The 23180-nt window shown below is 38.5% G+C and overlaps 2 protein-coding genes across 5 annotated transcripts in view; both read left to right on the forward strand.

Annotated features, from left to right (window-relative positions):
- The window catches only part of LOC104416868 (disease resistance protein RUN1-like), a 95571-nt gene that overhangs the window by 70601 nt on the left and 1790 nt on the right, over positions 1-23180 (forward strand). The window lies entirely within an intron of this gene.
- Positions 18166-23132, forward strand: LOC104429189 (TMV resistance protein N). Its single transcript, XM_039299800.1, has 8 exons — positions 18166-18309; positions 18698-19236; positions 19512-19742; positions 20001-20343; positions 20455-20649; positions 20807-21094; positions 21443-22396; positions 22917-23132. The coding sequence occupies exons 1-8, from the start codon at positions 18166-18168 to the stop codon at positions 23130-23132; spliced, it is 2910 nt and encodes a 969-aa protein (XP_039155734.1).

Here is a 23180-nt window from a genome sequence, read left to right on the forward strand (position 1 = left end):
GGAAAAGGTGATCTCGAGGCTGCAACCCTCTAGATCCAAGAATTAGAGAAGGCCTTCGACTTGCTGAGGTGCTCAGAGGAAGATAAGATAGTCTTTGCGGTCTACCAGTTATAGGGTAATGCAAGTACCTGGTGAAGGGCCACCAGAGGAATAGTGTTCCTAGAAGGCATGGTTTCGGTGTGGAACGCCTTCCTCAGAGCCTTTAACAACTACTTTTATGACAGTGCTAGAGAGTAGAAGATGGAGGAATTCCAGCGCCTCCATCAAGGAATGCTGACAGTATATCGGTATGAGGCTAAATTCGCAGAGCTATTGCAATACACCCCCAGGCTGATAGAAGATCCAGAAGATAGAGCTAGGAGGTTCAAGAATGGCCTCCGACCAGAGCTGAAAAACCCGCTGGTGCCATTCGACCTGAAAAATTACAATGAGCTATATGGTCGGGCCTAGTTGAGAGAAAGGGACATAATCGAACAAACAACCGCATCTAAGTTGCGCTTTAGGTACAATAGAGATGGTAATCGGTTCAAGAAGAAGCCGATGTCTAAAGGAAGATATCCCATTCCGCCCAACAAAAAGGATGGGATTGGAAAGTCAACGCCCAACTCGAACGATGTATGTCGTTTCTATAGGAAAAGACATGTTTCAATTTCATGTCATCTTAGAACAGGAGCTTGTTTTAAATATGGCCAGCACGACCACCAGTTCAAGGATTATTCGTGTAGGCAAATGGGACCACAGCTACTACTGCCACCAACGATGGGACAAAACAGAGGGAAGGCATCACAAATAGAATGCCACTAGGATGGCAAAGGGGACAAGAACGAGCTGAGCTGAGCTGTGCGTAGGTTGGGAGAAAGAATGTTTATGGGTTAATTTTATCAGTGGCACAACAGAAATTTTGGTTAAGCTTATAAGATTTCAATTTGTTGAAATGAAGTTGTAAAAAGGAGAATCGCTGGCTAGAGTTGTACTCGACTACTTTGCTTATGTGTGACCTCGTTATTGTAATTAAAGTGGGTTGGTTCAAAAAGCAACAAGTTGTATTGAGTGGTTGTTTGGTTCAAGGAGCATTTTGTGGTAATGAATTATTATTGTGAAATAATGCAGTTTAATTCGTTAGCGTGTGGAAGTTTTGAGTTTGTTAGAAATTGAGGAGGACCCTCAATTGCCTTAATCTCATCGTTTAAGGCAACCCATTTGTTAGACGGGGGTTGTCAATGTTACTTGGCAACTATTGTGGATACGACAGTTGAGGAGCTGAAGATCGAGGATATTGTAGTGGTTCAAGAGTTTCCATACATGTTTCCGAAGGAATTGCCGGGTCTACCGCCAGAAAGTGAGATAGAGTTCGTGATTGAGTTAGCCTCAGGACGGAGCCAATCTCCAAGGCTTCTTACCGAATGGCATTGTCAAAATTGAAGGGACTGAAGGTGCAGACGCATGAGTTGTTAGATAAGGGATTTATACGCCCTAGTGTATCACTTTGGGGAGCATCAGCTCTGTTTGTGAGGAAGAATGATGGGTCGTTGCGACTTTGCATCGACTACCGAAAACTCAACCAAGCGACGGTCAAGAATAAGCATCCGTTGCCGAGGCTTGGCAATCTATTTGGTCGGTTATAAGTAGCGTCGATATTCTCGCGGGTTGACCTGAAGACGGGTTATCATCAATTGAGGATTAAGAAAGAGTTGAACACGAGACAGTGTTGTGGGGAGGAAATTCTCAAGGATTAGGATGACGACACTCAGTATTGCCCCGAAAAAAGCTAATAAAGTTACAAATGCGTTGAGTCGAAAGTCATCAATTGTGCAGATGGTGATTCAGGGGTGGATCTTACTCAAGAGAGCTCGAGATTCGATTTTCAAATTTGAGGTAGGTCACATTTCAAATCTTATGGTCATTCTCAGAATTGAACCGAGGTGCAGATAAGAATCAAGATGTTGCAATTGATAGATCCAAAGATCTAGAAGATTTTGCAGAAAGATATGGAAAAGAGGAAGGCTGATTTTCAAATTTCTGATGACAGGACACTAAGGTTCCGAGGACGATTATGTGTATCAGACAGTGCAGAACCTAAAGAAGAGATTTTATCTGAAGCTCATCGTAGTAGATATAGCCTTCATCCTAGCAATAAGAAAATGTGCCGGAATCTATGTCAATACGATTGGTGGACTGGTATGAAGATAGATATTGCTGGACAGGTTGCCAAGTGTCTAATGTGCTAGTGAGTTAAAGCACAACATTGCAAACATGGGGGGTGTTTGCAATCTCTCGAGACTCCTGAGTGGAAATGGGAACACATCACTATAGATTTTGTGATGGACTTACTAAAGAGTCAGAGGGATAATGATTTCATTTGGGTAGTGGTCGACAGACTGACGAAGTTGGCTCATTTCATCACAGTACGAAAGGACCTTGATTTGGATAGGCATGTAAAATTGTACGTGCGTCAGATTGTTCATTTGTATTGAGTGCCGGTGACGATTATATCAGACCCAGACCTGAGGTTCACAGCTACTAGCAAAGCATTCAGATGGCTCCTTTCGAAGCATTGTATGGTAGGGCGTACAGCTAGTGTGTTGGGATAAAGTTGGAGAACGAAAGATCACAAGCCCAGAGTTAGTCCAACAGTCAGTAGATGCAGTTGTCATTATCAGAGACAGATTCAAAACTGCTCAAAGCCGCCAGAAAAGTTATGCTGATAAGCGTCAAAGACCATTGAAATCCCAAGTTGATAATCACGTCTTTCTGAAGGTGTCACCAATGAGGGGTACTTCACACTTCGGCAAGAAGGGAAAGTTGAGTCCAAGGTACGTAGGTCCTTTTGAGATTTTGGCGAAAATTGGGACTTTTGCGTATCGTCTTACATTGCTGCTAAGGTTGACACAAGTACGTGACGTCTTTTACGTGTTGATGTTGAGGACGTATGAGCCTGACCTAACTCACGTGCTAAATCTTGAAGAATTAGATGTGAACAATAGAGTGTCGTACATAGAAAGCCCAGTTCAGATTGTGGATCAGAAAGATCGGGTTTTGCGTACCAAGACGATCCCATTGGTTAAAGTGGTCTGACAACACCACGGGACAGAACGAGCAACATGGGAAAGTGAAGACTTGATGAGACGACGATACCCTTACCTTTTTGTTAACTTATAATAGTTTAAATTTCGAGGACAAAAATTTTATAAGAGGAGAAGAGTTGTGACATCAAGATTTTTGAACCTATTTTTGACTAAATAAAATGGGTTTTTCATTGACACGCCTATAGTTCTCTTTTCTGAGTTGGCCATTCACGAGATACTAGCCTATGAGGTGAAGCCATTAAAGAATCTAAATGCGACTAACTTGAAAATTCAATCAGAAATCGATTGCTCGACCGTGTTTATCTGCAAGGGCCATTATGGCACAGTTCAAAATCGATTGGAGACCGAAGATAAGTCGATTCCACGGAGATATGTGATTAAGTGTGGGTGATTCCACATAAGTGTAAAATTCTTGTCAATTGGCACTAAATCGATTTTTCTGTCATTTTGGTATCCTGTCGATTTGAAATCTCGATATTTTCATGACAACCGAGAGTTGCCAATGTATCGAAAATGTACAATGTGGTTCGAAAATAATCGACCACAGGTCAATTGCTCTAAAACTTCCTAAAAGTTACCCGGTAGGTTAGGTAACATTAAAATCACATCGATTGAAATTAACCGCGAATTTGAACCCGATTTCAAAATTGAAAGTTCTATCATATCACGATTTATTTTAGGAATGTCGATTCATCCTTCGAGAAATTTTCAGTGAGCTCGGAATTTTTATGGAAAATCAATTCGGATGATTCGGAAAAGAAAAGAAATTTGGAGAGGCCAAATTGAATGAATTTTGGCCTCCAAAGTGAGTTACTTAATGAAGGGAAATTGTAGAAATTGTGTGAGCTTCATCCTCAGCAAAATTGGACATTAAATTGGAGAGATTCGTTAAGAAATTGAATTTTGGATAAATCGGAAAATAAAAGTAAATTCGGATGGAGGAAGAAATTGCCATTTTTATTGTCCAAATTGAGTTATTTGGGGATTTATCTTTCAAGAAAGTAATAGGGGGACCAAGCTTTAATTGAAAATATAACTTTTGTTGACTTTCCCCCTACTGGCAGCTTCCTCCTCACGCTTGCCAGCTGCTCCCTTTCTTCTTTACGTGACTTCTCTCCACCAAGGTAGCTGCTCAGTCTTCATTTCTTTTTCTTCTTCTTTCGGAAGCTACCCACTCACACCAGCGCCCCCATCCTGCAGCAACATCTTTGCGCCAGCTACCTCCTCCAATTTATCACCACACCACCACTCCATCTCCACCAATCTCTCTCTCTCTCTCTTTCTTGCTTGCCGCAACGCCAACAACCTTTTCCTGTCTCCTTATTTGGCCAGAGTCACGATAACTGCACGTCCTTTTTCCTTCCATCTTCACGGGCGGCACTCCTCCACTGAATCAACCCCACCTGCCACCAATTTTCCCTTCAGCCGATTTGTTGACTGCCCATCGTCAACTCTGCTAGCGCCTCCACCTTTTCGTATGAAGTCAGCCCGCCTTCACGCCATCAATGACCCATCTGCTCCAGCATTCTAGCGAGCCTAGCAGCCGTAACTTAGCCCTGTCTACTTGGCCATTCCAGTCACGGGCTGCATTGACACCTGTGGCACCTCAGCCCAGCCCAAACCAAGCCGGGGCCAGCCCACTCGAAGTTGCGACCAGCAACCCCCCTTTAAGTCCAGCAGCAACCATGAGCTTTGCGGACTCTTTTTACCCTGGTTCGAACCTCTTGTTGGTGTCGCCGCAAGCTCAAGTTTTGGCCGCTGTCGCGCAACCGTCGCCGTGAATTGGTTTTCGCTCTAAACGGATGAGTTTATTCACTAAACTCTGCTTAGAGAATTAATGACGTTTAAGGGGTGATTAGTTTAGGTTAAGCATGATTTAGGTAGTTAGTTAAAACAGATTAGCGATTTAAATATTCGTTTATGCATGTTAGGTGGTTAAAACGGCTTAATTAGATAAGTTTGGAAATTTTCCGGGCCCATTTCAGTATTTAATTAGACTTTTTTGGCCTAAGTTCATATTTATGGTATTTAATTGTATTTATTTAATTAATTTTGGTATTTATTTAATTATTTATTATTTTTCGAAAATTATACTTGGAATAGCCGATGATCGGAATTTCGTGCTGATTACAACGGTGTGCCCGATTTATTTAATCGGATGCTATTTTGTGCAAATTGGGTAATGATTGTAATTTTTGGGTATTTATCCCAAAATTATGTAATTTCGATATTTAATCGAAAATACTAGGGCGTCGGTTTTTAATGCAAAAAATGTTTTTAAGCACTATATTAAATAGTGAGATTTTTTAAAAGAAAGATATAGCATTTTAGCTCAGACCGACCGTGTACTCGCATACGATTATTTTTATAGGATATTTTTAACACGATGAAGTAGGCCAAGTTCGTTATTTTAATTGAGAAATTGGTATACAAAGCACAATATCCTTAGTCGGTATTAGACAATCGTGTGATGGTTTATTATCATGGCAAGGTGACTAGTGAGAGATGAAGTGACATGTGTTGTGTTGAGGGAATCCAATGTTGTGAGCTAGTAAAGAACTAAGTGCTATGCGATAATGAGAATTCATGAGCCATCTCTAGTACCTCTTACCCTAGCTTATTTGTAATTAAGGTTTAAGTGTTACATGATGAATTGAGTCACATGGGAGCCACCTTTAAAAGTCTTGCGATACTGTCATGCATAGTCAAGAACTAAGTGCCACATCATAGCGAGACTTCGTGTGAGTTACCTCTAGAATCTTGTAATAGTGCTTTTTATAGTCAAAAACTAAGTGTTACACGACAGCATGACTTCGTAGAAGCCATCTCTAGTATCTTGTTTAGTATAGCCGAGAACTAAGTGTTACACGACTATGTGACTTCGTGGGAGCCACCTCTAGTACCTCGTACTATGACTGATTGTGGTCAAGGATTAAGTGCCACGCGATGTCGGAACTTCGTGGGGAGATGACACCTTTAGAACCTTGAGCCTGGTATTGAGTATTGAGTCGGAATATTGAGTGGGAATGTTGAGGTTGGATAGGGAATTTGAATATTGAGAGAAAATATCGAGACCCCTATGAGCGATTGTTTGCTTGAATGATAGATTGATTGTATTGAATGATCGATTGACTAAGATTGACATGAGGCGTTCCAAATGCTCGAGTGTTGTTACTGCACTTATGTCATATATGAATTGTGCTAACATGCAAGAAGGAACTAAGGAGAGGTAAGTCTTTTGTATTGTGCACATAGACTGCCTTTAGGCATATTTCCTTCCTAGTCGGGGTTTAGGGGGTGAACTTGCTGAGATATTGTCTCACCCCATCGTGTGCTTAACTTTTCAGGTCCCTAGTGTGAAGAACTCGGAACTGGAGGCAGAAGGGCCAGGAGCATGGGTGGCTCAAAAGTTCTTTTGGAGATAGACCTCTAGTACTTAGATTCTAGAGTTAACATTTGTTTGTGAACCAGATTGTGGTTTTTAATAATGTGTTGATTTGAAATTTGTTATCCTACTTTTCCATCCCATGTCTGTTGTTGTCAGGGGATTATTTTATACGCTTCCGCATGTACATTAGAATGAATGGGTTGGCGACGCGTCCTAGGACATCGCAATTTTTATCGACCACCAGGGGATAGGCATGCACTTGAAGTTCGGGGTGTGACACCAAAGTCGAATCGAAATGAGTTCAGCAATTACTTAACTTCTCTCTTGAAATTTCACCTTAAATGTATTAAAGTTGCGTATATGAAAAGAGAAGAAGAGAGTTCCAAAGATGAAGCATTTTTTTTTTTTGGAACAATTGTAGTTATTTTAAATAATATGTGAATTGGTCTTTATTAATAAACAACCAATCAACACATATCTTGAAAATAGGTACCTTATCACAATTATCACCACTCTTCACATCAAGAATAACTTTTTTCATAACTACTAAGAGTCATGTCTTTTCATAATCAAGAGTCATGTCTTTTCTTAATTAAGAGATATATCTCTTATGATAACAAACTATTTCAACACTTATGGCATTGGTAAATAAAAAGTGGGTTGATTTGGCTTATTAATATCTGGTATAGGAACGGGAAAAACCAGAGTCAACAAAAAATGGAACAAACAATTAAGGGATTTTGTGCTTTTGCTAATAGACAATAGGTTGAATCTGAAAGAAGGCACATGTAAAACGTGATCCAAACGCCAGTGAGGATGAAACTCAAGAACCCCGGTATAGGACATAGGTACAGTACACCATTTGGCACTGATTTCTCGACCATTATGATGATTACAATTTTCTTGGGAATTCAAACATGGATCATATGATCATTACAACCAAAGTCTATTACCCAAAGAATTTTTTTTCGGTAGAATAGCAAGAAAATTTCTTCCAGCATTACATAATTAACTTTGGAAATTATCATTACTTGGTGCGATTAGAGTTGAGAGATGCTGCTACACTTGCTCATGAGAGAAGGGAAAGCTATGTGGAGAATTAGGCTCGTTTCATTTTATTGAAAATTTTATGGAAAATGAACTAATCAAAGAAAACATTTTCCACTATTGGAAAAGACACATTCAAATATGGGGAAAATATTTTCCACTTTTCAAAAAGAAGAAAACATTTTCCATAACTTCTTCCATCTTATTTTCTTTCACCAATCACATTTTCATTTTGTTTTTATGTTTTCTTTTTCTTTTGTAAAAAATTGAGTTTTTAAATTTTTTTTACCTTTTTTTTTTTTCTAGCGGCCAACGATGGGCCAAAGCCAAGGAAGAAGATGAAAAGAAAAATAAAGAAAAGAAAAAAAAGGAAAGGAAGGAAAAAAATTAAATAATAAAAAAATTGAAAATGAGTGTGTGCAACGAAAAGATTTTCCTTACCAAACGATAGAAAAATATTTTTAGTTCATTTTCAAATTTCAACGTAACACTAAAAATATGATTATTTTCCTAAAAAATGGATTTCTGGAAAATATTTTATAGAAATGCATATTTTCCGAAAACGAATAGAGTCTTAAAAGTTCCATGCTCCATTGTTGCTACAAAAAGCTTGTCTTTTGTCTTAGCTTTGTTGGTCTCGTCATGGTTGGATTGAAAAATTTGTATTGGGGATGGTGATTTCTCTGTGAAGGATCAATAGGTAATATCGAAATGCTTTGATACCATTTCACAACTACAAAAGTGAATGGCAAAAAAAGTTCACACTTTTCATTAGTAATAGCATATTTATGCAAGAGGATGGAAAATACAAAGAAAAAAAAAAGTAAAGCATAAATATGGCACATACAGACTTAGTCACTAAGGAAAAAATAATCTAAATATAATAAAAAAGGGAAAATTGCTACAAATGTCCTAAACCTATTATATTGATACAAATTCAGTCATAAATCTTTCGATTTGATTAATTTAGTCCTAAACATTTTCATATTGGTACTAATTCGTTCATCCGACCAATTTTGACCTGCGATCTTTGCTTGGACATCGGTGATAGTCGAACATTGATGTGACATTTCTAAAAAAAAAATTAAATTAAATTTTTTTTTTTAAATTTTCCCTTTTTCTTTTCTTTTCTTTTCCTTCTTCTTCCTCCTTGGACTTTCTCATAGTGGTCGGCGATCCTCGCGATTAATAAAAAAATTATAAAAAAGTATTTAAAAATTACCACATCAACGTCGGCCATCAACTAGTGTCCACATTAGCGCTCGTACGACAGCCAATAAAAATTGAATTGAATTTGTATTAATGTGAAAAATTTTAGGATCAAATTGGTCCAATTAAAAGGTTTAGAATTGAATTGGCATAAATGCAGTAGGTTTATGACTTTGTGGTACTTTTTCCTTTAAAAAAATCCAAAGATATTTAGAAATATGAAAGTGACCATAGGTTATTTGATTATAATTATGGAATATCTTCCATTCAAGGTTAATCCGTTAGTCACAACAATACCCTTTTTAATTTCCTTTACACAGAAATTGAAGAAAGTTACTTTTTTAACACTAAAAACACATACATCACACATGTTAATGGGGAAATAAAAACATATGGAGGTCAACAGGTTGTAAAAGTGAAATTTGAGGAGAATTTGCAGTTACTAGTTAGGGATAATTGTTTAAAAATTAAACATATTGTATGGTTGTCAATTTAGTCTAAAATCTTTCATTTTTGCTAATTTAGTTATAAATCTTTTAGTGGTTTGTTGATATAATCCTCTTGCAAAATTTAGCTAGAAATCTCTAATGTAGACACTGGCCGTCATATGTGCATGTTAGCGTTGACTTGATTGGCATCTATATTAATAGTTTATACCCAAAATTGACTAGAATGATGTACATTAGCAAATCATTAAAAAATAAAGATTAAATTGAAAAATTGAAAAATTAGGACCGAACTTACCATTATAAAATAGTTTTAAGAATTTTTTAATAATAAGCCCTTTGTAGTTGTGTACCCCCAATGGTTTGCGGGATTGTGCAATTTTTCACCTCATTTCAAGGAGAGTCTTGAAACACTAGTTAAATATATTTTCTAAAGAAATAATTACTTTTTTAGTCATGAATCGCATGTAAGTCAATTAAAGAAACAGAATGAGCACGACATTAAATCTGGTCAGCGTGCTTTTTATCCCAATTTTTATGACCCTTACCAATTTTACTAATCAAAGTATGGGTCCAAACATTTACGCATTCACAACCCATCATCTAGTCACTATGATTAAGCATACTTTCATTCAAGCCTCTCCAGAAATCATGCAATTAAGCCGTAACTTAAATCTGCACAGTAATTGTAACTGGTCAAATTTGCACAATCTTGCAATCTAATTGTCAATTTGTAGTGTAATTATGCATATAATGGTTTTGTAGCATATGCTATTACAGCCCAAGGCACATCAATCCCTAAATCTCGAGAGCACGTAATTAACAAATTAAATTGAACAAGGCTAAATCATAAACCTGTTACCCTGTTTACCAAAGGGAGCAGGACAAAGGGAGTGACAATTTAATACGAAAAAGGGAGCAACAGTGGTCGAACCAGCGTGTCGTGCAGCAAAAGTGACAGTGACAACACGACAGGAGACGCGCAGGTGACAGAAGAGCCAGTGTCGCCACGTGAAAGAAGAAATGTTTTTCCGCTCCCCATTTTCCTTCGTCTTTTTAATAAAGTCGAGAGAATATTCAGGCTGGGAAGAAGACCTCGTGCATTTATATTCTCCCGTGATTTAGGTCCGGCGTAAGCTCTAATTTCAAGACCTTGTCTCCCAAACCTCTAGCCAATCAGTTTTCGACACGTCTTAAACAATTCCGCTAATTAAATCGATTGATGTGTATTAGCATGAACCAACTCAGTTATTATGATGACAAGATCATGGATAGGTTTCATGAATTCGGCAGCCACCAAATTTAAACAGGAATTGTGTCAGAAATAGGATTCATCGTCTTGACCCCTTAACTGTATGTGCACATTTAAAATAACCTATGAATCTCTAAATTCAAAAGTGCATAAAAGACGGGCTAAACAGACAATAATATTACCCACCCGTCTATAATGCAATTGGTTGAGAGCTCTCATTCCTTCGATGGAGGTCGAGACTTCAAAACCCTGTGCTGGTAACGATTGAAGTGGGGTGCCTCAGCGGTGGGTTGCTTGGCCAGTCTCCCCTGAGATATAGTCACTGTGGGCCTCTTAGAGGCTTGTGGACTCCAAATCGGCGTAAGCTGACAAGGGTGCCCGATGGATCCTTGCTTAACCCAAAAAAAAAAAAAAAAAACGGACGATAATATTTGTTTAATATTTTTTTCCTTCCTTTTTTGGGCTTGGGGGAATTTCTAGAATTGAAGTCCTGATTCTTTCAATTGGGGTTTCAAAGAAACAAATGTTGCCTTGATCCTAACTAGAGTTAGCATGAAACTTGAAGGTTTGAAGGAAAAAGTACTGCAATTAAAAAGAAAATATTTAAGCAGTGGTATAGGCACGATCAACCTATATCATGTCAATATTTTAAATGCCAGTCTATTCGTAGGGAAATTGAGCGAAAACTCACGAGAAAATTCAAAAGAGGGCTTGAAATACTCTTATTTTCTCAAATAAGGGCATGGAGTGAATCTTGTTTCAAATAAAGATTTGAAGTGACCATGATTATTTCAAATGGCCTTATCTCATCGGTCATCGGGCGACTAAATTTTCTAACTAATCAAAAGCGTTTTCGTCCAAATTTTCTTTTCTTTTTTCTCTTTTTTTTTTCTTTTTTGGTGTCAGCCAACGACTATTGGCAAAAGTTGGTGAGGGCTCGATGACCCTTGTCGGCCATTAAGAAGGGCCGATGAGGGCTTGTAAGAACTCGTTTTAGCCACGGATGAGGCCACCCTCGCCAAATCTAGCGAGGGTCAGCCTCACTTGGGACCGACGAGAACCGACAAGCCCTCATCCTGAAGTGATCATGGTTGTTTCAAATAAGGGCTTTACCTCGCCAGTCACTAATCGCTTAAATTTTTCGATCGATCAAGGGTGTTTTTGTCCAAATTTTATTTTTTTTCTTCTTTTTTCTTTTCCGATATCGATCAGCAAGGGCTCAACGACCCTCGTTGACCACCAAGAAGGGCTGGCGAGGGCTTGTAACTAGTCACTCACAACCAACGAGACCTGCAAGCCCTCGTCGGCCACAAACGAGGCCTCCCTCGCCATATCTAGCAAAGGTCAGCCTCGCCTAGGGCCAACAAGGGCTGACCTCACTCATGATTGTGAGGGGCTGCTTCTCCTAGGGCAAAGGTTGCCTCACCCAGGCGAGGTCATCCCCTGCCTATGGCTGGCAATAGTGGCCCTCACTAGATCGAGCGAGGGTGACTCTCGCCTTACCCTCTACAACATCGTCAGTGGTTGGTCGGCCACTAGCGAAGAAGGAAGAAAAACCAGAAAAAAAATTAAAGAAAATAAAGAAAAAGGACAAATGAAGAAAATGCCCTTAATTGTCAGAAAGTGAGGCCCTTATTTGAAACAGGGAAAAATTCTAAAAAGGGACCCAAAGCACCCTCATTTTCTCAAATAAGAGCTCAAAATTGACCTTATTTCAAATAAGGACCTGAAGTACCACCACTTTCTTAAATAAATGCTTGAAACGGATCTTGTTTCAAATAATGACTTAAAGTGGTTATATCTATTTCAAATTGGAGCCTGAAGTGGTTATGTTTATTTCAAATAAGAGCCTAACTTTTCAACAAACTAGGGCATTTTCATCATTTAACATTTTCCTCTTTTTTTTGCCTTCTTAGACATACATACATACATACATACATACATACATACATACATACATACATACATATATATATATACATACGTATGTATGTATGTATATATATATATATATATATATATATATGTATGTATGTATGTATGTATGTATGTATGTATGTATGTATGTATATATATATATATATATATATATATATATATATATATATATATATTATGGTTCTTCTTCATCCTCTTCGTCGATGGCCGTTGGCTACCAATGTTGCCCACAACGGGCTGGACAAGGGTTGCCCTCGCTAGCAAGGGCCACCCATGCCGGCCACAGGTGAGAGGTAGCCTCCCCAAGGGCGAGGCCGGCAGGGCCTTCACTTGCTGCCGGTGAGTGCTTGTAGGCCCTTGTCAGCCCTTTCTAGCAATTGGCAAGGGTCACCAAGCCCTCGCCAGGCTTTGCTAATGGCCATCGATCGACACTAAAAAAGATAAAAGAAGAAAAAAGGAAAAAGGAAAAGAAAATTTGGATGAAAATGCCATTGGCTGGTTGAAAAATTTAGCTGGCCAGCGACCTGTGAGGTTAGTGCCTTACTTGAAACAACCAAGGCCACTTCAGACTTTTATTTGAAACAAACAAAGCCACTTCAGGTTCTTATTTGAAATAAAGTTTACTTCGAGTTCTTATTTGAGAAAAATGATGATATTTCGGGTCATTTTTTGAATTTTTCATTTTGAAAAAAACTTAGTGACTTTAAGCCCTTATTTGAAACAAATATAACCATTTCAGGTTTTTATTTGAAACAAGATTTACTCTAGGCTTTTATTTAAGAAAGTAATTACACTTCAGATTCTTATTTAAAATAAGGTCCACTTTGGCCCATTATTTGAGAAAATATGGCACCTCAGGTCTTTTTTTGAAATTTTCTCAAAATTCGCATCCTTTATGGTGGGAAGATTCGAAAATGGAATTGGAATACATTGGAGAAGCTGGAAAACAGTGGTGAGGCATAATATATGAAGGGGGTACACGGGGTTGGAGGATCTGCTGAGCTTTAACAAAACTATGTTTGCTAAGCACATCTTGGAGAATAGCTTCCTGTACCAACAGTTTTTTTTTTTTTTTTTTTTTTGCTTTTGTCAAACCGGTCCCAATACTCCATGCAACAAGAATTTAAGTAGAATGTATTTCCTCATACAGACTTTTGGCACGAAGCAAAAAGGGCATCGAGCGATGGGAAAGCCCACCACGGGCAGAGTCTTTTCGTCCCTTTGTTAGGTGGAGGGTCGGGAATGGAGAGCAAATTCCAATCAAAGCAGACACTTGACTGCACGAGCGTCTTTTTTTAAGGACCTCTAAAGGAGGATGATCCTGAATTTGCTTCTGAGTTAATTAATCAGATGCAACACGCTTTGGAGGATAGTATCGTGGTGGAAATTCTAGCTATTCCCCTTGGTCCACGTTACGGGAATGATACCTCAATCTGGATTCCTGGTAGAAATGGAGTATTTTCAGGGAAAAATGGGGGCAATACTTGAAGGAAAAGCCTGTTCACGATTTTAACATAGCCAACATATATGCTAATATATGTAGATAAATGTTAAACATATGTTTACATTACATTGAATTTTCAAAAATAAAAATTGAAATACTAAAGAGCAAAGGTGGAGCCCCAGAAACTAGTGTATGAAAAATTTTTCCTTTTTCTTTGAAACGTCATCTCAAGCGGATCTGTTGAGCCTACCTAGCCGTATGATTCATGATTACTCGCCTCTCGGCTCATCAATGGGTGAATTCTTTCTTTTAATTAGTTTCACTTTCACTGGATTAAACTTGCAGCTAAAGATTGTATAGGACCTAAGGATAGAATTTGTGAGCGGTTGAGATCTGGTTGGATGATTACTCGAAATCGACTCCCAAATTTTGAGTTGACCTCAAGCATGGGTTACTCAAGTTTCATATTGATTCATATTGATTTGAGCTTGAGCTCACCTCGCCAATGTTTAGCTACAAATGCTTGTGCACGGAAGTGAGGTTCGTTTAATTTTTTTATAAAATATATATATATATAGTTGTCATCAATAAAAGGACGCAGAAATGTTTACATTTAATTGCATAATAGAATTTCGTGTATAAATGTGAGGATCATATTCAAATTATTAAGCTTGAACTCAAGTTACATTTATGACTTTATCACAGTCGAGTCTGGTAAAGTCTCGCTCGAGCATCTTGGTTTTTTATTGAAGTCAAACTTGAACAGAAATTTCAGTACTCACTCAAGCTCGAGCCAAGTTTTGAGCATTGAGTTTGCAAACCGAGTCACGCTCGAGCATCTTCTAAGACTAATTAACTCACAAGAGTATACTGTCTTTTTAGTGGAAATTTATTTTATCGAGCATCTTCTAAAATTGATATTGATAAGTATACTGTCTCTTGGTACTCATACTATAAGATTTCTGTTATCGAGCATCTTCTAAGACTAATTAACTCACAAGAGTTGGGAAGAGAGTACTTAGTAAAGATGTACAGCACTGCCCATCTATGCTATGTCAGTATTTAAATTCCCAAACTCTATTTGTAGGGCAAATGAGCGAAAAATAACATCTTTTTAGTGGAAAATTTCTAAAATGGAAATGGATATAGTGGAAAAGCCGGGAGGTGCTGCTGAGGCAAAAATAGGAATAGTGAATGGGTCATAATCGGCTTGGATGGGCTATATTTGGGTCATGTCAAAAAAATCCAATCCAAATCCATACTAATTTATTTTTATGCGATAAAATTTTAACAACTCATATTCGATTCAAACTAAACCAAACTTTACCAAAGCTTCAATTTTTTTTTTTTTTTTTAAAAAATCTCCTTAAATTGTTACCTCTAAAGAATGAGTGACTTCATGAACTGGCACGTCGAAACGGTAAGGAAGTTGTGTTGCTAAGTTGAGTTGTGTGCATATAACCCTCAAACGTGATGGAGCTTACGCTTCACATAGACTTTCTTAAGACATGCTGACTGTAACTTTACTCATTGATTTTTAAACTAGAGTCTCCACTAACCTATTCTAGGCCATAACAAGTAAATCACAAGTGCCTGCCTTATTGTAAACTAGAGATTCAAGTGCTTGGTTATGCTAGTTATTTTTCCTAATGAGATTTTTTATAAATGCATGTAAATCTATGTTATCGTGCAAAAGTGTCCGAGCAATAAAATTTGGTAATGTAAAATGTTTAAATTTATGTGATGATAAGTAAATTCTAAACGCAACTAGCAAATGAAAAAGTTAATCTAATCCTATCATTTAATGCAAGAAAAGCCTAAATGCAATCTAAAAGGTTAATTAAATAAGTTCATCCAAAAAAAGAAAAGAGAAAAGACTAAACTATTTATTTGTCCAAAAGCATTTAAGAGATTTAATAAATCCAAAAAAAATAAACGAAATACCAAAATATTGATTAGTAGTTAAAAGAAAAACAAAGAAAGTAAAAAAAGGAAAACAAATGAAATTGTCATTGCAGACTTGGAGATTCCAAATTTGCAGCAAGCACTACAAGTCTGCAGCTGCAACGATCCAGACAAGATCGTGGCAGATCGCACCACCAGCGGCTCCCACGGTAGTGGCCCCAAGTAGCGAACACTGGGCACGTGATAGTTGCTAGTTGGTGATGGGGGCGGACCCAGAACCACCTTTGATGGTGGTTTGGTTCTAGAGATCAATCTATCTATGTGTCTATCTCTCTCATTCTTTAAGCGCTCACTTAGCAATAGCAACTAAGCCATCGCCATCTCCAACGATGGTGGGCAGATCCTTCTCAAACGATGCAAAGCGGTGGTCGAAGCGGGTGATACTCACTCTCTCTCGACTGATTTTTTTCGTATGTGTTTTCTTAATTTTACTATTTTGATTAAATGAGTTTATTACAGATCCACTAAAAATTCATCTTTTTTAGGTTATTTTAAAATCAATTATGACTTATATTTGAAATTTGAGGGGATTCATAAATAAAAATTCCAATCGATTTGAGTTAAACTATGGATTTCCAACCCATATTAACATTCTTAGTCATGATTTTGCACGTCACAAAGATAACAATGCACTAAAAATGGTTGTTTAACAGTATTAAGTAATTTGAATTTTAACATGGGGCAATAGATTTTTTTTTTTTTGGTCGGCACATGGGGTTATAATTTACAAAGTGCCTTTGTATGCTCGGCTGAGATGCTGAGTGGGGGTGACACGGAACGGAATTAAGTACCCTCCTTTGAAGCAAGACATGACCAGTTACCACGATTGGAAGGAGGCGTGGAGTCTATTTCGTTTGTGTAATTTTATTACAAATATATTAATTAATTTTTTTATAATTAAAATATTAATTCGGAATGAATTTGCTAAAAAGTCGTGTTGCTCCGTACAAGAGAAAAGAAAAAGTTCTTCCGCTCCCCCATTTTCCTTCGTCACTTTAATAAAGTTGAGAGAATATTCGGAATGGGAAGAAGATCTCGTGGATTTTGATCCTTCCGTGATGTAGGTCCAGTTTAAGCTCTAATTTCAAAACCTTGTCTCCCTAGCCAATTAGTTTCGACACTGATCAAATCGAACGAAGTTCACAACCATGAATCAACTCAGTTATCAAGGGGATAAGATCATACACAGCGTTCATGGATTCGGCAACCACCAAATTCAAATACGAATCATGTTAAAGATGGATTCATCATCTTGGCCTCTTAACTAAATGTACATATTTAAAATGACCTACGAATCTCTAAATTTTATAGGAAATTCACTGCCATTCAGCACATGTACGTAACTATAAAAAACTAGTTTCGAGTAAGTTATAAATCGCTACATAACACGCTAAGTTATCAATCTCTTGTAATCATTTGGCTTAATAACTCCTAAATTTTAATCCATCAACTTAGAAATCACAAAAGTCCAAAAGTAGGGCTCGATTTCAAAATATCTTTTTTGATTAGATGAATGAATGGTGCGAGACCGAGCTTCGCAAGACAGAGGGAATCGACTTGTCGGAGCACCCGACATGAGGACGCGCAAAAGTCCTCTTTCCCACCATTTCCTTTCTTTCTTTCTTTTCTTTTCCTTTCTTACCTTCACGCGTTTGTCAGAGCAGAGTCTACTTTTTTTCTTTCTTTGTTGGCGACTCAAAATTTTCCTTTTTTTTTTTTTGCCTAGACTTTGACCAAGTCAAAGTCCACCCATTTTAAACGACTTATTATTTTCATCTATGTTCTCTTAACTTTAATATTTTGATTAAATGGATTTATTACCGACTTATTTTTTTTTGTCGGTCCTACTATAATCCTAATTTAACACTCATTTTCAGACTTTTGCCTTATTTCCTTGCAGGGCATGGGAGTCGAAACCCACTCCTGAAATGAAATCGTCCCCACCCCAATCCCTCCTAAAAATGTGGGGATTTGAACCCCCACTCCCCCTTTCCAACTTGGAAAGGGCGAACCCTAATAGTTTATTACCGACTCATTAAAAATCATCTTTTTGGGGTTTTTTAACCCATGATGACTTACCCGACCAAAAAAAACTCATAATGATTATATTTGAAATTTGACGTGGCTGTGTTTAGATTTGTGACCCATGTTACTGTTCCTAGTCATCATTCTGCATGTCAAAAAGAAAACAATGCATTAAAAATGGTCGTATAACATCATTAAGTTGTTTGACATGTTTACTTTTTAACATGGGGCAATAATTTAACTTGTCTTTGTATGCTTGGCTGAGCGCGTGCGTGGGGGCGGACGCGAAATGGAAATAAGTTACCCTCCTTCGAAGCAAGACAAGACCAGTTGCCACAATTTCTTCATGCGAGGGTCGGGAGGTGATGGAGTCCACCCCGTTTGTGTTGGCTCTTGCGTTTTGCTTCATCGCATTCACTTCCAGGTCGCCTACACAGCCCGTAATTTTTGTTGCTACGATTGCTCTTGCAGTTATTGTTAGTGCCAGTACACGGAAGAGGATAAAGCCGGTTAGTTTTACTTCACATTTTTTGCGCGTTTCTTCTTTTTTTCTTTTTTTAAGTTATGTCTCTGTGAGGACTTTTGATTTAGCTGGATTATGCTTAGCTCTGAATCTCAGCAAATTTTTTCTTCGAGGACTGATATAATGGATTTACTCGAACGTTTCTTGATCTTGATTTGGTCTTCAAAGCGGCTGGATCTCATTTCTTTTTAAGGTCAATAAGCCTAGATCTAACCAGGTCAACTCTTGTTTTTTTTTTTTTTTCCTCTGAAAAACTTAATTGTCTCAGATCAGAACATCCTAGTCGAACCAGTCAGCCTTATGCCTCACTTCTGCTGAAATTATCTAACACGCAGTAGCAGCTTGTGATATAGTTAGCCTCTTTCATTTTACAGGGGCTGGTCTCTTCACCACCACCGTCGCCACCATCACCGTCACCATCGCCGTCGTCATCATCGTCACCGAATTCATCATCTACCTCATCAAGAACCGATTATGACGTGTTCTTGAGTTTTAGAGGTCCCGATACTCGCAAAGGATTTATAGATTTCCTCTACCACAAACTGAGGGATGCAGGGATCAATGTTTTCAGAGATGATAATGATCTTCGTCCTGGAGAAAAGATTGATGATGCATTAATTGAATCCATAAAGCAATCCAAGATGTCAATACCAATTATATCCGAGGGTTATGCATCCAGTCGGAGTTGTCTCATGGAATTGGCACAGATGTTGGATTGCCAAAAAGCAAACAATCAATGGATCATGCCCATTTTCTACGATATTGATCTCGCTGAGTTAAAACACCCACGTGAGTGTGTTTTCCGTAAGCACGAGAAGCGTGGAGTTAACCACAACGACATTGCTAAGTGGAGGCAGGCTCTCCAAGACATTGCTAAGACGAAGGGGTATGATCTGCGGAATACAAAGAATGGGTAATCAACTGAAAAAATTTACTGTCCTTTTAATGTTATTAGCTTTAACTTTATGAGGATTTTTCCGAGCACAATGCTTTTGAAATCATTTAGATGAGACTAAATTTGATTATGGGGCAAATGTATTTTCCATGCCCTTCCCATTGCCATTGCTTCGTCCTTGTTGGTCAATTTAGTAGTTTAACCGGATAATTTCTTCTGGAAATTTCATGGGTTGTTGCTAATTATATTTAATCTGATCATGATTCCTCATTTTCAACATTCACATTTGGCAGGCATCAAGCTGAACTCATAGAGAAAGTTGTTTCGGATGTTCTGCAAGTCCTTAAGACGAATGATTTAGTTGTGACTGACGAATTAGTGGGCATTGAATTCCATGCACGAGAGGTTATGAGAAAGCTTGGCATCATCTATGTCAATGAGCAAGCAATGGAAATATGTGGCAAAGATGTACATGTACTTGGAATATGTGGCATGCCGGGGGTTGGCAAGACTACTCTTGCAAAGTTCGTGTTCAACAAAATTCATCATCTCTTTGAAGGTTGTAGTTTCTTAGAAATTCCAAAAAATATAGAATCAAATGGACTCATGTGCCTGCAAAAAAAGTTGATCTCAGATCTCCGAAAGCAAGAATGTAGAACGCTAAGTACTCCTGATAAAATAACTAAAGTCATAGCAAATTCATTTGAAAAAAAGACAGTTCTCATTTTTATTGATGATGTGCACCATTTTGACCAAATCAAGCATCTAGTTGGAAATTGCAGCTGGTTTGGCCCACGAAGCAGGATTATCATGACGGTCAGAAGAAAAGATGTTCTTAAGAATTACCCGTTTAAAGTGGCTGATGAATATCAGGTTGAACCAATGGAGTATCCTGAAGCTCTTCTACTATTCCAAAAGCGTGCTTTTGTTGAGGATCCTCTCGAGGAGCAGTGTGAGTATGGTTCTCTGTCCAGAGACATTGTTCACATTATTAAAGGGCTACCATTAGCTATTGAGATAACAGCTTCCTACTTAAGGGAAAAAAGGGGGCAAATAGATATATGGGTTGAAACATTGCGTAAATTAGAAAGCAAGCCAGAAGATGGAGTCAAAATAGCATTCAAAGTAAGCTACGACTCTCTAGGGCAAGAAACACAACAGATATTTCTTGATATAGCATGTTTCTTCATTGGAATGGATAAAAGAATTCCTTCATGTATGTGGACTGCATGTCAGTATTTTCCTTCAACAGGAGTCGACCGTCTATGTGACCTGTGTTTGGTCAAAATAGGAGAGAACCATGAACTACGGATGCATAGTCAACTAAGAGAGTTTGGCAGAGAAATTGTAATGATGGAACATAAGTGGCCTTGGAAGCGCAGTAGGATATGGAATCACACTGATGCACTTTCTGCGCTTAAAAGAAAGGAGGTATACTTTTCAAACATAAAATCTTTTAGTATAAACAACCAAACATAGTCAACAATCGTTGAATTTGCTTCCTTTTCTCAAATTTTCTTTCCCAAAACGAAGAGTTAAAGGCCATTTTTATTTATCTTTCTATTTATACCATTCCCTTGATTTGCAGAGCGCAGAAAATGTGGAAGCCCTTGCTCTTCCGTTTGATGAGGGACAAAGCGAATGTTTTAGATGTGAAGGCTTTGGCCATTATTGGAGCTTGAGGTTCTTGAGATTGGAGTACGCTACTATTGGAGGGAGTTCCCAGGATGCTCTTTCAAATTTAAGGTGGCTTGATTGGCAAGCGTGCAGCAAGATCTCTGAACTACTTATTTTGGATTTAAAGAACTTGGCCATTCTTGATCTATCTCGCAGTTCGGTCACTGAAAATGCCCAAGAATGGGGACAAATTCTGGAGGTAAAGTGTATATTTGCTTTTATATTCTGGGAATATTAGAATAGCTAGCACCAACTGAGCCTTTTCTGTCCTCTATTCTTGCAGAAGGCAAAGAAATTGGAAGTTTTGAAATTAAGTGGCTGTCGTCACCTGCATGCATCTCCTAACTTCCATTCTTCAAAGCATTTAAAGAGATTAATCCTGGAACGTTGTTCTCTATTATCAAGGATCGATCGATCACTAGGTAACCTAGAGAAGTTAATCTCCTTAAATCTAAATTTCTGCAAATATATCAAAACGTTGCCAGAGGAACTTTGCAGTATGAAAGATTTGCAAGAACTTCTTATTGATGGAACTTCCATTCAAAAGATTCATTTCAGAGAAACAGCCTCTACGAAGCAACTTCAGATTTTGAGCGCTCGCCAGTGTAAAAGTTTGGCTCATATATCAGCCTCCATTGGTCAATTGGAATCTCTAACGTATCTTGGACTAGATGGTGCCGCTATTGATAGCCTCCCAGATTCTATTGGATCCTTGAAGAAACTTCAGAGCCTCCTTTTAGGAAATTGTCAGAAGTTACCCGAACTTCCTTATTCAATTGGGAAGCTTGAGTTGTTGGAAGTCATGGATCTATCAAGCACTGTGATCGCTAGATTACCTAGGTCCGTTAAGAATCTGAAAGAGTTGAAAGTGCTGAAGATGGAGAATACCCGCTTAAGAGAGTTCCCCAGAGATATAAAAGATCTAGAAAAGCTGGAAGAGATAAATCTTTCGCGATGCAAGCATCTGAAGGGGCCAATTCGCTGTGATATCAAAGGACTTTCCTCTCTGAAAGTCTTGAGACTATCATCTACCAAGACATCTGGCCTGCCCTGGAGCGATGGCAGGTTTTCTGACCGCCAAACACTTTCCTTACTTTCTCATCTCCAACGACTAGACCTAAGTGAATGTGACCAAATTCGGGTTCTGCCAACACTTCCATCTAATTTAAGCAGTCTTCGCTGGGGATCCAAAAAAATGAGGACTGTGCCAAACCTTTGTTACCTGAAATATTTGAGAGAGCTGTACTTGGGTGATATCACTGATCCAAGGCAGAAATCTTCCTCCAAGCCACCGGAAATTGGATGGGTAACAAGTCTAGAGTATCTAGAAATCTTAGAATTGCGCCTCTCAAAGGTAACGCTACCCGAAAATTTCAGTGCACTTCAACTTAGAAAACTTGTTTTGCACTACGCAGACTCACTTGACCTCCGAGGGCTACCTTCTAGCTTATCAACATTGTGTCTTCAGCACTGCAAGATTCAAGTTCCACAATTTTCTGAGGTGAGACATCTGTCTGAATTAGAGCTCGAACACTGTGACTTGGGCAAAAATGTCACTTAAAGATTTGAATAGATTGGAACTTCTGAAGATATCCCACTGCACCGTGCAAACACTCGATGGGCTGGAAAATATGCTTCGTCTTAGAAAGCTCACTTTAATCAAGTGCCCTTCACTGTCTGAATTGCCAGATCGAACAAAGTATGAGTTCGAAATAGATATGTGAAATTACTGAGGAAAACAAGGTCGGCAATTTTACTACTCTCATCTATGGTCAGAACATTGTGGAGGTCGATTCAAGAATGATTCTGATTTGTGAGTGAAGATCTTGCCGCCCAACAGACATTCCATCTGTCTTCCCAAAAACGGTTCAAGGCAACTTTTAAAGGTAAATATTGCTACTTTTGGCTTTCCTCGACCCGAACATATGTACAACTCCATGATGCACCAGTCTGTCCTTTTATTTTCCCCCTCAGGATGTGCTAATGGCTAAAATAATCACGCGCTGGGACCTTTGTTAAAGACAGTGCCTGTTGCAGCGTCCTCTCCACCTCTTTTTACTGCCATATCGCCTCATTTAATTAGAGGGCGAGCCTTCGTGTTCTGGGTAAAAGGTTACTCCATCGTGGATGGAGGTCATGGGGTCGAGTCGCGGAAACAGCCTCTTCGGGAAACCGGGGGTAATACTGCATCCAGCTACCCCTTCCCAGCGGATGCGGACCAGCTATTCCTCCCATGATGGCATAATCTAATCTGCTGGCATCATGCAAGGAGGTACTGACACGTG

This window comes from Eucalyptus grandis, chromosome 8 (genome assembly GCF_016545825.1).
Source record: "Eucalyptus grandis isolate ANBG69807.140 chromosome 8, ASM1654582v1, whole genome shotgun sequence".
Lineage (NCBI taxonomy): Eukaryota > Viridiplantae > Streptophyta > Magnoliopsida > Myrtales > Myrtaceae > Eucalyptus > Eucalyptus grandis.